Source organism: Archocentrus centrarchus, unplaced genomic scaffold (genome assembly GCF_007364275.1).
Source record: "Archocentrus centrarchus isolate MPI-CPG fArcCen1 unplaced genomic scaffold, fArcCen1 scaffold_24_ctg1, whole genome shotgun sequence".
NCBI lineage: Eukaryota > Metazoa > Chordata > Actinopteri > Cichliformes > Cichlidae > Archocentrus > Archocentrus centrarchus.
In genome coordinates this window covers 1938857-1950661 of record NW_022060254.1, presented here as the reverse complement: position 1 = coordinate 1950661, position 11805 = coordinate 1938857, and the positions used below count along the sequence as shown (strand labels likewise).

The window sequence follows — 11805 nt, the reverse complement described above, 5'->3', positions numbered from 1 at the left end:
CACAGAAGGTGGGAACATATGGTTTGAGCAGATAGGAGTTTTAATTGACATGACATGTAGCCTGAATCTTTTCCTACACTGCACCCAGATTCTCAGGGAGTTATATAACAGAGGATTACATTTATAGGTACATACTTCTAAAGGGAGAGCGGAGGTCAACAAAGCAGATAGGCTAGTCTGGCCACAATTAGACGACTCAATCTGAAGCCAAGACGGAGTTGCCGTAGAAAAGTCACTGATCCAATATAGCATATTTCGTATATTTGCTGCCCAGTAATAAGACTGGAAATTTGGCAAAGCCAGTCCGCCCACAGATCTAGGTCTCTGCATGAGACCTTTACGTATTCTGGGATATTTACCATTCCAAACAAATGCAGAAACCTGTTTATCTAGTGTTACAAAAAAATTTTTTGGGATATAACATGGAATGCACTGAAATAAATAAAGGAACTTGGGCAATATGTTCATTTTTACGGAATTAACCCGGCCTATTAATGATAGTGGTAAGTTATTCCACCTTTGAAGGTCTAATTTAGTATTTTCAAGAAGTGGTACAAAGTTCTTTTTGAAGAGATCTTTATATTTGCGAGTAACTTTGACCCCCAGGTAAGTCACATAATCCAATTTAACTCTGAATGGAATGTTTGTGTATGAAATCTTCCTGGCTTTTGAATTTATGCTAAGTAATTCACTTTTATGTAAATTCAATTTGTAACCGGAAACAGTGCTGAACCGTTCAAATATAGCAAGAGCATGGGGAAAAGAGCACAAAGGGTCCGAAACATACAGCAGGAGGTCATCAGCATATAAAGATATTTTGTGCTCCCGATCAGCTCTGTAAATACCTTTAACAGTATCTTCTGCTCGCAACTTAATTGCCAGAGGTTCAATTGCTAACGCAAATAAAAGAGAGGACAGAGGACACCCCTGCCTGGTCCCGCGGTGGAGTGGGAAGTAACAGGAGTATAATGAATTTGTTCAAACACACGCCATAGGCGAGGAATAAAGTACCTGAACCCAAGAGATGAATTTAGGGCCAAATCCGAATTTATTTAATGTGTAAAATAGATAATCCCACTCCACCCGGTCAAAAGCCTTTTCAGCGTCAAGCGATATGGCGACTTCAGGGGTTGCAGTTGACTCCGTGTGTAATATGTTAAAAAATCTACGTAAATTGAAAAAGCCATGTCTACCCTTTATAAATCCTGTTTGATCAGAAGAAACAATATGAGGCAAACATTGTTCTAGCCTGAGAGCCAGGATTTTAGACAATATTTTTAGGTCCACATTTAACAGCGAAATTGGACGATATGAAGAGCACTCAAGTGGATCTTTATTTGGTTTCAGTAATAAAGAGATAGTAGCTTGACGAAGCGTTAAGGGAAGACATTGCGAAATGATTCAATGAACATATCTCGTAATAACGGACACAAACTATCTTTAAAGTTCCAATTTTATTTAGTTATTAGGTTTCCTTTTTTTCATATTGTTTCATATTTCATCTTTTTCTAGTTGTTAAGTTTCCTTTTTAAAAACTGTTGTCTTTTTTTCTCTTCATGTTGTAAATAAAAGCAAACTAAACTAAAGAGGTTTCTGTCAGTATGTACAACAGGACGAGAGGAAGCACTAACTCATGTTTTTGTGTGTAGATCCTCGTGGCTCCATTGATGGTGTGCAACTCATTTTATTCACAGTTGTTTATCACAGTATTTACTGATCCTATCAAGTGTCCCCACAAAAACTGCTTTGAAATTGCATTTTTTAACACTGCAAACCTCATTTAATTCTTTTGCTCTTGTTTCAAACACGTCCATCATATACCACCCCAGATAGTAAAGTGACTCTGGACCGGATCCGCCCCGATGTATCACAGACTCTGGAACGGATTCGCAAACCGGGTCCGCCTCGGAGTCAATTCGCACATCGGGACGGATCCGGAGTGGATCAGAATCACAGATCGGGAAAAGCGCAGGACTGAATCTGGAACCAGCATATTCATGTTAGAACCTCCACCATTGCTAATGAAATATTCTCCAGCCTCCTAACCCTTTATAGGACACTCACTGAAATTCAAAATTTCAACCTCAGAGTGTTATTGGAGGACATAAGACTTTAATTACTGTTGTGACAAGTTCAATGAAGTTACCATATTTGGTTCCTTGACTGTAAGTGATAAAAAAAAAAAAAAAATTCTAAGAAGTGTACAAGAAAAACACATATATGGTGAAAGAAATGTGTATTTTACAACATCATAACAGATTCATTAGAACATTGCAACATACGCATTATGATTTCTTTAAGACCACATGCTTCCTAACCTCACTGAGGTGTGAGGTGGGCATCATATATAAAGTGTGTAGAGATGACCAAAAATCGTCACTTGGCCAATAAAAAGGTTTTAAGCATTAGTCTGAAAATGTTCCCTGGAAATAACATTCTCATTAGGCAGCAGCGTTACCCTTTACTTATTTATAGTTAGATTATCAAGCAGAATTTTAATGATGTTGTTGAATGAGTTAATAAGCTTTTAGTGAGAAATCCTGATGTGGAGTGGAGTGTAAAGGTACTCTATTCTCTTGAAATCTAATGGAGACAAAGTAAAAAGTACCACGAAATAAAAGCAGTACTTAAATAAATGTACATTTAATGATTTTGCTTTTAGTTTCTTTAAAAACTTTCTAGAATTAGTGAAACCAGTACTATTTATTAGGCCATTCAAAACGTTTGCAGTTGTAATCCTTGCTTCCATTAAGAGAAGGTAAATCGCCCCTTCTGGTGGTAAAAACCTCAAAGCGTCGGCATCTTCATTTCAGGGAAAAACAAACTAAAAAACGTCACAGCAAGGCTACAAGAATTAGCATGAATTTTACTTACTATTTATTGTATTATTTTATTATTGTAAATTTATTATGTTTTGGAATCAGGTCTCACTTGCAAATGAGACACTGAGTCTCAACGGGATTACCTGTATAAATAAAGGTTAAATTTAAAAAAAGAAAAAAAAAATTAACATGAATTAATATGTGAATTCATTCATGAAAAGCATGAATTACTTCATGTGTACCTCAAGAACGATCAGCAAAGCTCCTGTATGAGCAGCTTGTGTTGCAAGAACAGAACCGGACTGTCTGCAGTGAGTGAGGAGTGTCGTCATCATCACTCATGAATGATCATATTTCTGTCTTCTTCATAGTCAGATTTGCAGTTCACGTGAAATGGGATAATTTTTTTTGTCAGTAAAACATAATATTATATTACTCATTCTGTCCACTCATTACATCAGTATTGAATTCTTAACTTTCTGCTGCTATTAACACCGATTGATAATGATCAATAATAAAGAAATGACTTTGGTTATGCTTAATTAATAACGATTAGCACAACATCTCAATCCCAGGCAGCTCATTTAAAGGTCACGTGTTGTCATATGGCAACTTTTTCATATGCCAATTAGTCCAGTAAATTCTACGTTTCACGTACAGGACTCACCATAACCCACTGCATGCCAACCATACCTACCAACTCCATCTACCTCAATATATGTTAGGCAGGTTTTTATGCAATGTGACCATTAATGTCAAATTTAACTGTTACAAATTTACTACAAGTCCACTATATCAAAAAAGAAAACTACACTGTACATCTTCAGTGATTTGAAGTACAACTATATTAACATCAAATTCACATTCATGTTTCTCCCATAAAACACTGACACCACAATATAGCTTGTTGCATTATTTATTTGTCAAATACAACAAATGCATTTATAACTGTGGCCAGTGAAATCAAACAGATGTCTTTTAGACATGAGCAGCTGTCACCCTGCTAACACAAAATAGACCAAATGCAAGTTCTGTAGACCTGCATCAGTGGAGTTTCTGCTGTCTGAACATGGCATTACTTAGGCACAAGATCGTCATTATCATGACAATATTCACTATTAATTAACATAACTGTCATCACCACCACCATTGACAATATAGTCTTCATCATCATTGTCATCATCATTGTCATGATCACAGTACAGTAAAACCTTCAGATCAGATGACTTTCTGAGACAGAGAATTAGACTGTGTCACGTAAGCATGTGAAGGAGGAGCAACAGCTGGAATATGATGCTGAAACATCATCATAGCATTATACAGTTTCCTTTCCAACAGCATAATGTTGTGAACAAGAGCAGCTTTGGAGCCGGGATCCTTAGTGTTGTTTATCGATGAATGCAAGTAAGCATGTTGCTGGTGGAGGTGTTGAATGACACTGTCCATCTCCCGCTGAAGCTGGAGCTTTTCCTCAGCTGCTCTGGTCTTTAAATGCAACGCATCAATGGCTCGCCTTTTCAGGGCCCTTGGAATACTGCCTTCTTCTGTCTGAAAGAAATTAGGAAGAAAACGAACACTTTAGTACAACAAAGTAGCACAAATAACAGAATGTAAAAAGTAATTATAAATTGACTGGACACCAGCATTTGAAATATACACATTTGTTCATCAAGGCATGCGTACAAGGGCAAAGAGACATCACAGACATCTTGAAACTCTACTTGTGATGGGAAGATGGTGGTCTGAGGTGGCCACTGCAGACTGTTGTCCTCCATTACCATCTTCTTCAGTCTCCTGTTGCAGCTGTTTATTTGCTGGCACAGCCTTATAGCAATTCCTGTCCATCTGTAACAAAGTATAAAAAAATAATGACATTTACAGAGACCCAAAAACAAAAACCCACAATACTTTAAATTGACACAGCTCTGTGTCTTGCATAATAAAAGGCCCAGATAACGCAAGTTTATAGACCGGCCAATCCACTGAGAACTGTTTTAGGTGAATATGACACCCAGATATTTTTATTAACACAGGAAACACATTTCTCTGTGTGAGAAGGAAAACAATGTGTTCCTGTCAATAACAAAAGACACATCATTATAATGTCCAAAACAAATATAAACAAAAGCAAAATGAAGTAAGTGTACCAGGATATTTTCTTTTGAGGTTGAGCAGAGTGACCCTCTCCATTGCTTCATTTCGTGCTCGCAGTATCAGCTGACCTCTGACTTCCTGGTCAAGCTCTCTCAGTGTTGAGTGGAAAATCAAATCTGAATGACTCCATCTTCTTGTAATATGATATTGTTTTTCAATATTTTGAAGAGCGCTCCCCAACCTAAACACAATAAGCACAAAAAAACGAAACATCGTGGTGCTGTTTCCAATGGCGGTACCCTTTGTGTCACTTGGAATGATACACATCAACACAGCTAACTTACTGTGTCTCATCTGCAGTGGGTGAATCCTGGGCCAGGGATCTATATTTGAAAATGCACATGAAAAACTGACATTTTAGGGTCGTATAGTCCATATAAGTTCGCACAACTTCAAACTTGTATATTAAAGTTCTAGAATGTGAACTATAAATTGTGAAATTTTAATAGAATAAAATAGAAATTTCAATAGAAACTATGCATAGGTGTTGGAGTAACTTCAGTAGAAATGTGATCTACCTGCGCTGGTTGAATTCCATCAGCTTCATGATATAATTCCTCTTCATTTTGGAACAGTGTCTAAAGAAAAGGGAACAATGCATAATTTAAGCAAGTAAAACACTGCTGTACAGTAAAAAGTATGTGATAAAAGTATAAGAATCACTGAAGAGCTTTCACATAGTTCCATCTTGAATCTTTGATTATCTTTTAATGCAAACAAATAATTCATGCTAAATCAGCACCTTTTGGTCTTGTTTTCAAAAGTGGATGTTTGGCAACTTCTGTCTCCCTGTCCATCCACTGTCCTATGTCTTGTTCTGAAATACAGACTTGGACAAAGACAGGGGACAAAAAGTGAAATAAATCACTCAGTAAGACATACTTACAACTAGAAACATATTCTGTAAAAGCAGGCTCACCTGCTGCCTCTTTCAGGACTGCAGAAATCTCCTCCTCAGCAAGACTGGTGACCTTCTCAGCTCTGTCCCATCTCTGAAGGAGCTGCACTTCTATAAGAATTGACAGTTTGTCTCAGTTTGAGTCGTTAGTAGTCAGCTCATTTTAACAGCAAATACAGAAATATATTCACCTAAATCTGCTGATTTTCTCCTCCCATAATGCAACAGTGCATCAGTCAGAAGGTCAAGCCGATGGGATGGAGTCATCTCTTTTGTGACTCGTGAAAATCTTCTCAGAAAGGACCGTAACCTCTCCGTGCCTTCTCCATCTGTTAGTCCGAACCCATGAAGCCTTCGTGTGCTGTACATGATCTGTGATTAACAGACACTCTCATAGTGCATGGCTGTATACTGTACAGCAGTTTCAGCGTATGAAGTGAATAATGTATGTGTATGGACGTAGGATGACATGTTAATACCTAGCACTGCAGTTTATGCCCATAAACATGAAATGCTGGTACAACCAGGGAAATACCTTGTGGTACTCCTTCTCCGTTTTTCTGATGAACACAAAACAGTGTGTTATTAGTAACATTTTGTTTTCCTTGTGCCATACTGTAAAGAAGATACTCACATGCATATGCGAGGACAGCACACATGCAATGTTGTATATGAAATGCAGATGGATGTTCTTGCTCTGGTATCTTTTCACCAGCTCACTGATGATATACATTGGATATGCTGGCCTGTTTTTAAAAACAGCACAAACAAAAATGAGTCTTTGACCATCCTAATGGTTGCCATTTAAAAAGCGAAAATTAAACCAGAATAACAATTTTGGGAAACATTTGGGGATTTAACATGTTTGACAATAGGTCATTGACTTCAGCATTGATTAATAAACTCACCGTTCTCCATGAGTCATGTTCAAAAACATTAATGGTATTTCATGACAACATGCAGCTCCAAATATTCCAGTTACATCTAGTTTTCTTTTGCTGGCTTTGGGACCGAAGTAAATTTCCAGCTTTGAAGTTGCTACAGTCCGAATTAAAAAAAAGAAATATATGTCCTCCGTCAAGTTATAATTATTGTTATAAGATACAGATTATCTCAAAGAAACTTCTACTCCACATGTGCACATGCAGAAATCTCTCTCTTTTCACAAACAGACAGATTTTAAATGTTATATTCAAGATTTACTCACCTCAGCTGGTTTGGAGCTATCAGGATGTGATGATATTCCTCTACATCTGCGTCATTCACAAACATGCTGTTCCCATGCAAGGGTTCAGCCACACTCGTTCCAGCACTCTGTTTTCTTACCAGGCCAAAGTTGGCATCCATGGTCACGATCGTTGTGCCATTAGTCTGAAACAGAAACATTCAGAATCAATGATGCTTCTGATTTGTCACTGATGGAAGCAAATCGTCAAATGAGGGGATTGTGTAGAATTTGGATGGGATCAGAAAATGGACTAGTTCTTATATAGCGCTTTTCTACTCAGTCTGAGCACTCAAAGCGCTTATACAACACGTTTGCATTTACCCATACACACCCATTCATACAAGCACTTCCATGAATAATTAACCTAAGTGCTTTTTTATTATCTAACATTCACACACATTCATACTCCGACGGTTGCGTTGGAGAGCAACTTGGGGTTAAGTATCTTGCCCAAGGATACATTGGCATGTAGCCTGGAGTAGCCAGGAATCGAGCCGCTGACCTTCCGATCAGTAGGTGACCTGCTCTACCTACTGAGCTACAGCCACCCCCACCCTTTATATGAATACTTTTCAAATTATGATATGAATTTCTATAAACAGTTCCAACCTTTGGACATGCTGGGCATACTGCCCCATCATCAAATAGGCTACAACGACCAGTTAAGCTTCTGCGTCTGGAGAGGTAGTGACCAAACTGGGAAATTGACTCTCCCTCCAGGTCCCTGTACAGCATGTTAACCTACAGTAGAAACGGTAAAAGTGCTTGAAAATGTTTCATTTCTCAGATAAAAAGCTACATTTACAAGCGAAACCCAAGCAGCAGAATATTAAAGACCATTTAAAAAATCGTCAACTGTCTTACCAAGATAATAATGCTTTAATGGTTTGGTTAATATGATCAATATGCAACTATGACATTGAGCAGCTGCCATAACTGTTAATATAAGCAACACCACCAAGGAAATAAAGTAAAGGCAATGCTTTACACTTTTGTTCTGTGTGCCAAACTAGTCTCTATATTTGAATATTTTTGAGTAACCAATCAAATTTTAAATCCACAATTAACTGTAAACTTATGTTGAAAACTGCAATATTATTATAGCAGAAATTTTCTGTTTTGTTATATAAACACAAACAACTATAGTGAAACAGGCAGTAACAATATGCATGATTAATTAGTATTACATTATGGAAATCATTTGAGAACGCCTCCGAGAATGATGACCATAAATCCACTCCAGTTAATATGAGAGCATGACTGTGAATTGTGCAGAAAACTAGGACTCTTCAGTCTGAAACATATTTAAATACACAGAAATGTTGTGATTCTTGTTAAGCTGTATGATCAGAATTATGTTCTACTTTGGAATCACAATCTTTTGTCCTCATTTGCTTGATGAACTGCTGACATTACCTGCTCTTGAATGAAGGAAGGAAAATCTCATTTTTGTTACAGAAACAGCAATTTATAACAATCTCTGATATAGCAGAAACAGAATTATTGCTCAAATATCAGGTTGAAATTGTTTAACATTACCTCAGGAAATGTCAGATTGTTTTTCCAACAATTGATGAGCTCTGAAACCAAACTGATTTTCTGATGATTTATTGAAAGTAAGAATATAACCTTTGCAAAGGGATCAATACAGCATGAACAGCCTTTGCACCAGCATTGACCGAAGCACAGAATAACACCCATTCCTATGAAATTACAATTACATACCAAAGAAGTACACAGAGGTTATTTGAGTTCAAAAACAAATTTTCCATTACATTTCCACCCTTTTGATTATTTTTAATCATCTTATAAAATTTGGCCTTGGCCTGAACGGGGCAAATGAGTTAGGATTGTTTTAAAGTGTAATGTATGAATATCCTGTGTGAAGAAGATAAGATGATGCACTCACTCCATCTGCCAGGGCCGTCCTGATGAGGGTGAAGTTAATTTCCCCCTTTAGGCCCATTTCGTCCCACGCCATCTGGAGGTACCTGTTCACGTTTTTGAAAGGATGCTTGCCCAGAGTGAACAGGACGGAGCGATTTCTGGACCTCATGGTACGCTTTATAGCCAGAAGACGCCTGATCCAGTCAAATTCAGCACGAGTCACAGCCAGGTTCGCCTCCCCGAACCTGACGGTGGTCTTGTGGTCAGCCACCTGTTGCAATGGAGAAGCAAGGGAAATGGTGTCTATTTCACTGCTGTCTGCGGCCACAGGGCAGCCTCTGTGAGTGGCAGTGAACTTACCCTAATGAGGACTCCCTGGTCTGTCAGTTTTTTCTCCGAGGCGACAACCTCGTCCTCCTTCATATTAGTGAAGACGCTGGGCCTGTGGCCGCTCATACAGGCCCAGTACGCGGCCAGGTACCCATACAAGAGGTAGCGGGTGGTTGTTTTTCTGGAGTCAGCCTCCGCCACCCGCCTTCGCACCTGTCACAGAATAGGGTTAATTCAAGAAAGCCACAAGCACAGCAACCAGGAAACACGCAAATCATACAGTAGACTTACCGGATGAAGAACTGGCTGAGCCAACACAGAGGGTTCCTTGTGCAGCCCCGCCGCCACCCTCTTGCACACACCTAAGCTCCGCTGTAGGTCGGTGATCCTCTCAAGCAGACGCTTGTTTTCTGTTTTCACGGCCCGCAGCTCTTTGCTTTGTCGGAGAACGAAATGAAGACAGAATAAAACGATTCTTACAACAATACTTTGAAGTCACATTTCTATTCAGTCCAAGAAGTGAGCCGTATTTCCAAGCTGTGATATCAAAATAAAACACAGGGTTTATACAGGAATCCTGGAGTTCAATTTACTACCTTTTACTACCTATTTTTACTACCTCTACAATATTTTTACTACCAGCACGAAATCGAGCAGCAGCCTTTTTTGGGGTAGCGGTGGATTCACAGCACTAAGCCATGTAAGATGATGACCCATCTCTCACCAAAGACAAAACTTTATCCCACTTACCTGAAGGTGCAACTTTGACTTTGTCTTGACTGAGACCTCATACACATTAATGTTCTAAACGCATTTCAAGAAGACTCAGGAAATTTGTTTTTGAAAGAATTAAAACAAAATGCAATGAAATTTAAGTTTCACAAGCCGATAATTTATTTTCCAATAGAATATTTTCCAACAGAATATTGGAATACTGGTTTGCTGCTGAGGTGTGACGGCGATGCTCATAGCTGACCTTGAGGTTGCAGTCGCAGTGCTTTGTGTAGCACCAAAAACCAAAATAGGGATCTGCTCCCCACGCGAATCCGCTGCCGGTGAACGGCGGATGCTCGGTGTGATTTGATCGCCGTCACACCGTTCTGGGTCAAATTTATATTTTTTCTGCACACTTTACAAAACACCTTTTGATCATTTCACATGACCGGCTTAAGCCAGTCTTTGAATGCCGGGTCATCGAGCCAAAGCTGTGAAAACTTACATTTTCCCATGACGAGGCGCAAAATGACTCGCTGTAGTCTCGACACATTAGGCCAGGGGTAGGGAACTCCAGGCCTCGAGAGCCGGTGTCCTGCAGGTTTTAGATGTGTCCCTGATCCAGCACACCTGACTCAAATGACTGAATTACCTCCTCAGTCTGCAGTCAAGTTCTCCAGAGTCCTGCTAATGACTTCTATATGTGATTCAGGTGTGCTGGATCAGGGACACATCTAAAACCTGCAGGACACCGGCTCTCGAGGCCTGGAGTTCCCTACCCCTGCATTAGGCGGTTGCAACACTGCGCATGCGCACAGCAGATCAGACAGCGGAACCAATCGAATCAATCAACGTTATATTTTTATATAGATTTTATAGTTAAACGAACTTAAAACAAAAAGTCTGCATCAATGGAAAAGTCGAAATATATAGAAGGGGTGATGAATTTACTACCAAGTCAAATTCTGTTTGTTACCTTTTACTACCTTTTACCACCCCACGGAAACCCTGAAAACAGAAACCACCCAGGAAACACAGAAGTCAAGCAAAAACACACATTCAAAGTAAGAGCAGAATGCACAACGGTGACACAAAATGTTACCTGTTAAAAAGTTCAACACAAGATTCCGTCCCACAGACGGGCCCAGGCTCCTGCTGGGGTTCTGTTGTGTCATATTCGGGAACCGGTATCTCTTCCAGGTCCAAAGTTGTGACCATGGGAGGTTGAGGATTGGTTTGGCGAAGCTCTTATCAGAGCTTGTAACATCTTTGCATGCTTTAAAAAGTGATTCTTTGCTTTTGCAGAGAGCTCTATGTGGGAGCGGTCAATGTGCCGGTGTCACGTCGAGTCGCGTTTCCCCATCAGATACCGTTCCCCCTGTGTTAATCTGAGGGAACTTTTCCTGATGGCCAAATTACAGCCATCAGATACCTTTCCCCCAGTATATTACAGGGGGAACGTATCCTAATGGCACCTTAAAAACCATCAGATACCGTTCCCCCTGTAATAAACTGGGGGAACGGTATCTGATGGCTGTCAGGATGCGTTCCCCTAGTTTAACACAGGGGGAACGGTATCTGATGGGGAAACGCAACTCGACGTAACACCGGTCCAAATGTTTCCCAGGTACATAATTGCACCCGGGAATGGAGCAAGGGCAACACCTCGCATTTATCCGCCCTTTGCACAAATGGATCAAAATTTTACACTCCTCAGGGTGTTTGACTTTATGGGTGTATGCCCAGGTTGCCAACAACTGTGTGACAGACCA

The 11805-nt window shown here is 39.6% G+C and overlaps 1 protein-coding gene across 3 annotated transcripts; it reads right to left on the bottom strand.

Moving 5' to 3' along the window:
• Positions 1 to 3780: 3780 nt before the first annotated feature.
• Positions 3781 to 11381, bottom strand: LOC115775772 (uncharacterized). Of its 3 annotated transcripts, XM_030723304.1 has the most exons (16): positions 11136 to 11381; positions 9611 to 9755; positions 9350 to 9532; positions 9012 to 9260; positions 7712 to 7843; positions 7082 to 7245; positions 6509 to 6620; positions 6410 to 6434; positions 6066 to 6246; positions 5896 to 5985; positions 5719 to 5805; positions 5495 to 5554; positions 5261 to 5299; positions 4970 to 5157; positions 4506 to 4667; positions 3781 to 4370 (listed from the first exon to the last, which is right to left on the bottom strand). In XM_030723304.1, exons 1-9 carry the CDS (start codon positions 11249 to 11251, stop codon positions 6119 to 6121), a joined length of 1254 nt encoding a protein of 417 aa, XP_030579164.1. In that variant the 5' UTR covers positions 11252 to 11381; the 3' UTR covers positions 3781 to 4370; positions 4506 to 4667; positions 4970 to 5157; positions 5261 to 5299; positions 5495 to 5554; positions 5719 to 5805; positions 5896 to 5985; positions 6066 to 6118. The 3 variants fall into 3 exon arrangements, with proteins under 3 accessions (XP_030579164.1, XP_030579166.1, XP_030579167.1); XM_030723306.1 differs by lacking the exons at positions 3781 to 4370; positions 4506 to 4667; positions 4970 to 5157; ... (2 more) ...; positions 5719 to 5805; positions 5896 to 5985 and having other exon boundaries at positions 6116 to 6246; positions 6354 to 6434; XM_030723307.1 differs by lacking the exons at positions 3781 to 4370; positions 4506 to 4667; positions 4970 to 5157; ... (3 more) ...; positions 5896 to 5985; positions 6066 to 6246 and adding an exon at positions 6783 to 6912 and having other exon boundaries at positions 6420 to 6434.
• Between the last annotated feature and the right edge of the window lie 424 nt (positions 11382 to 11805).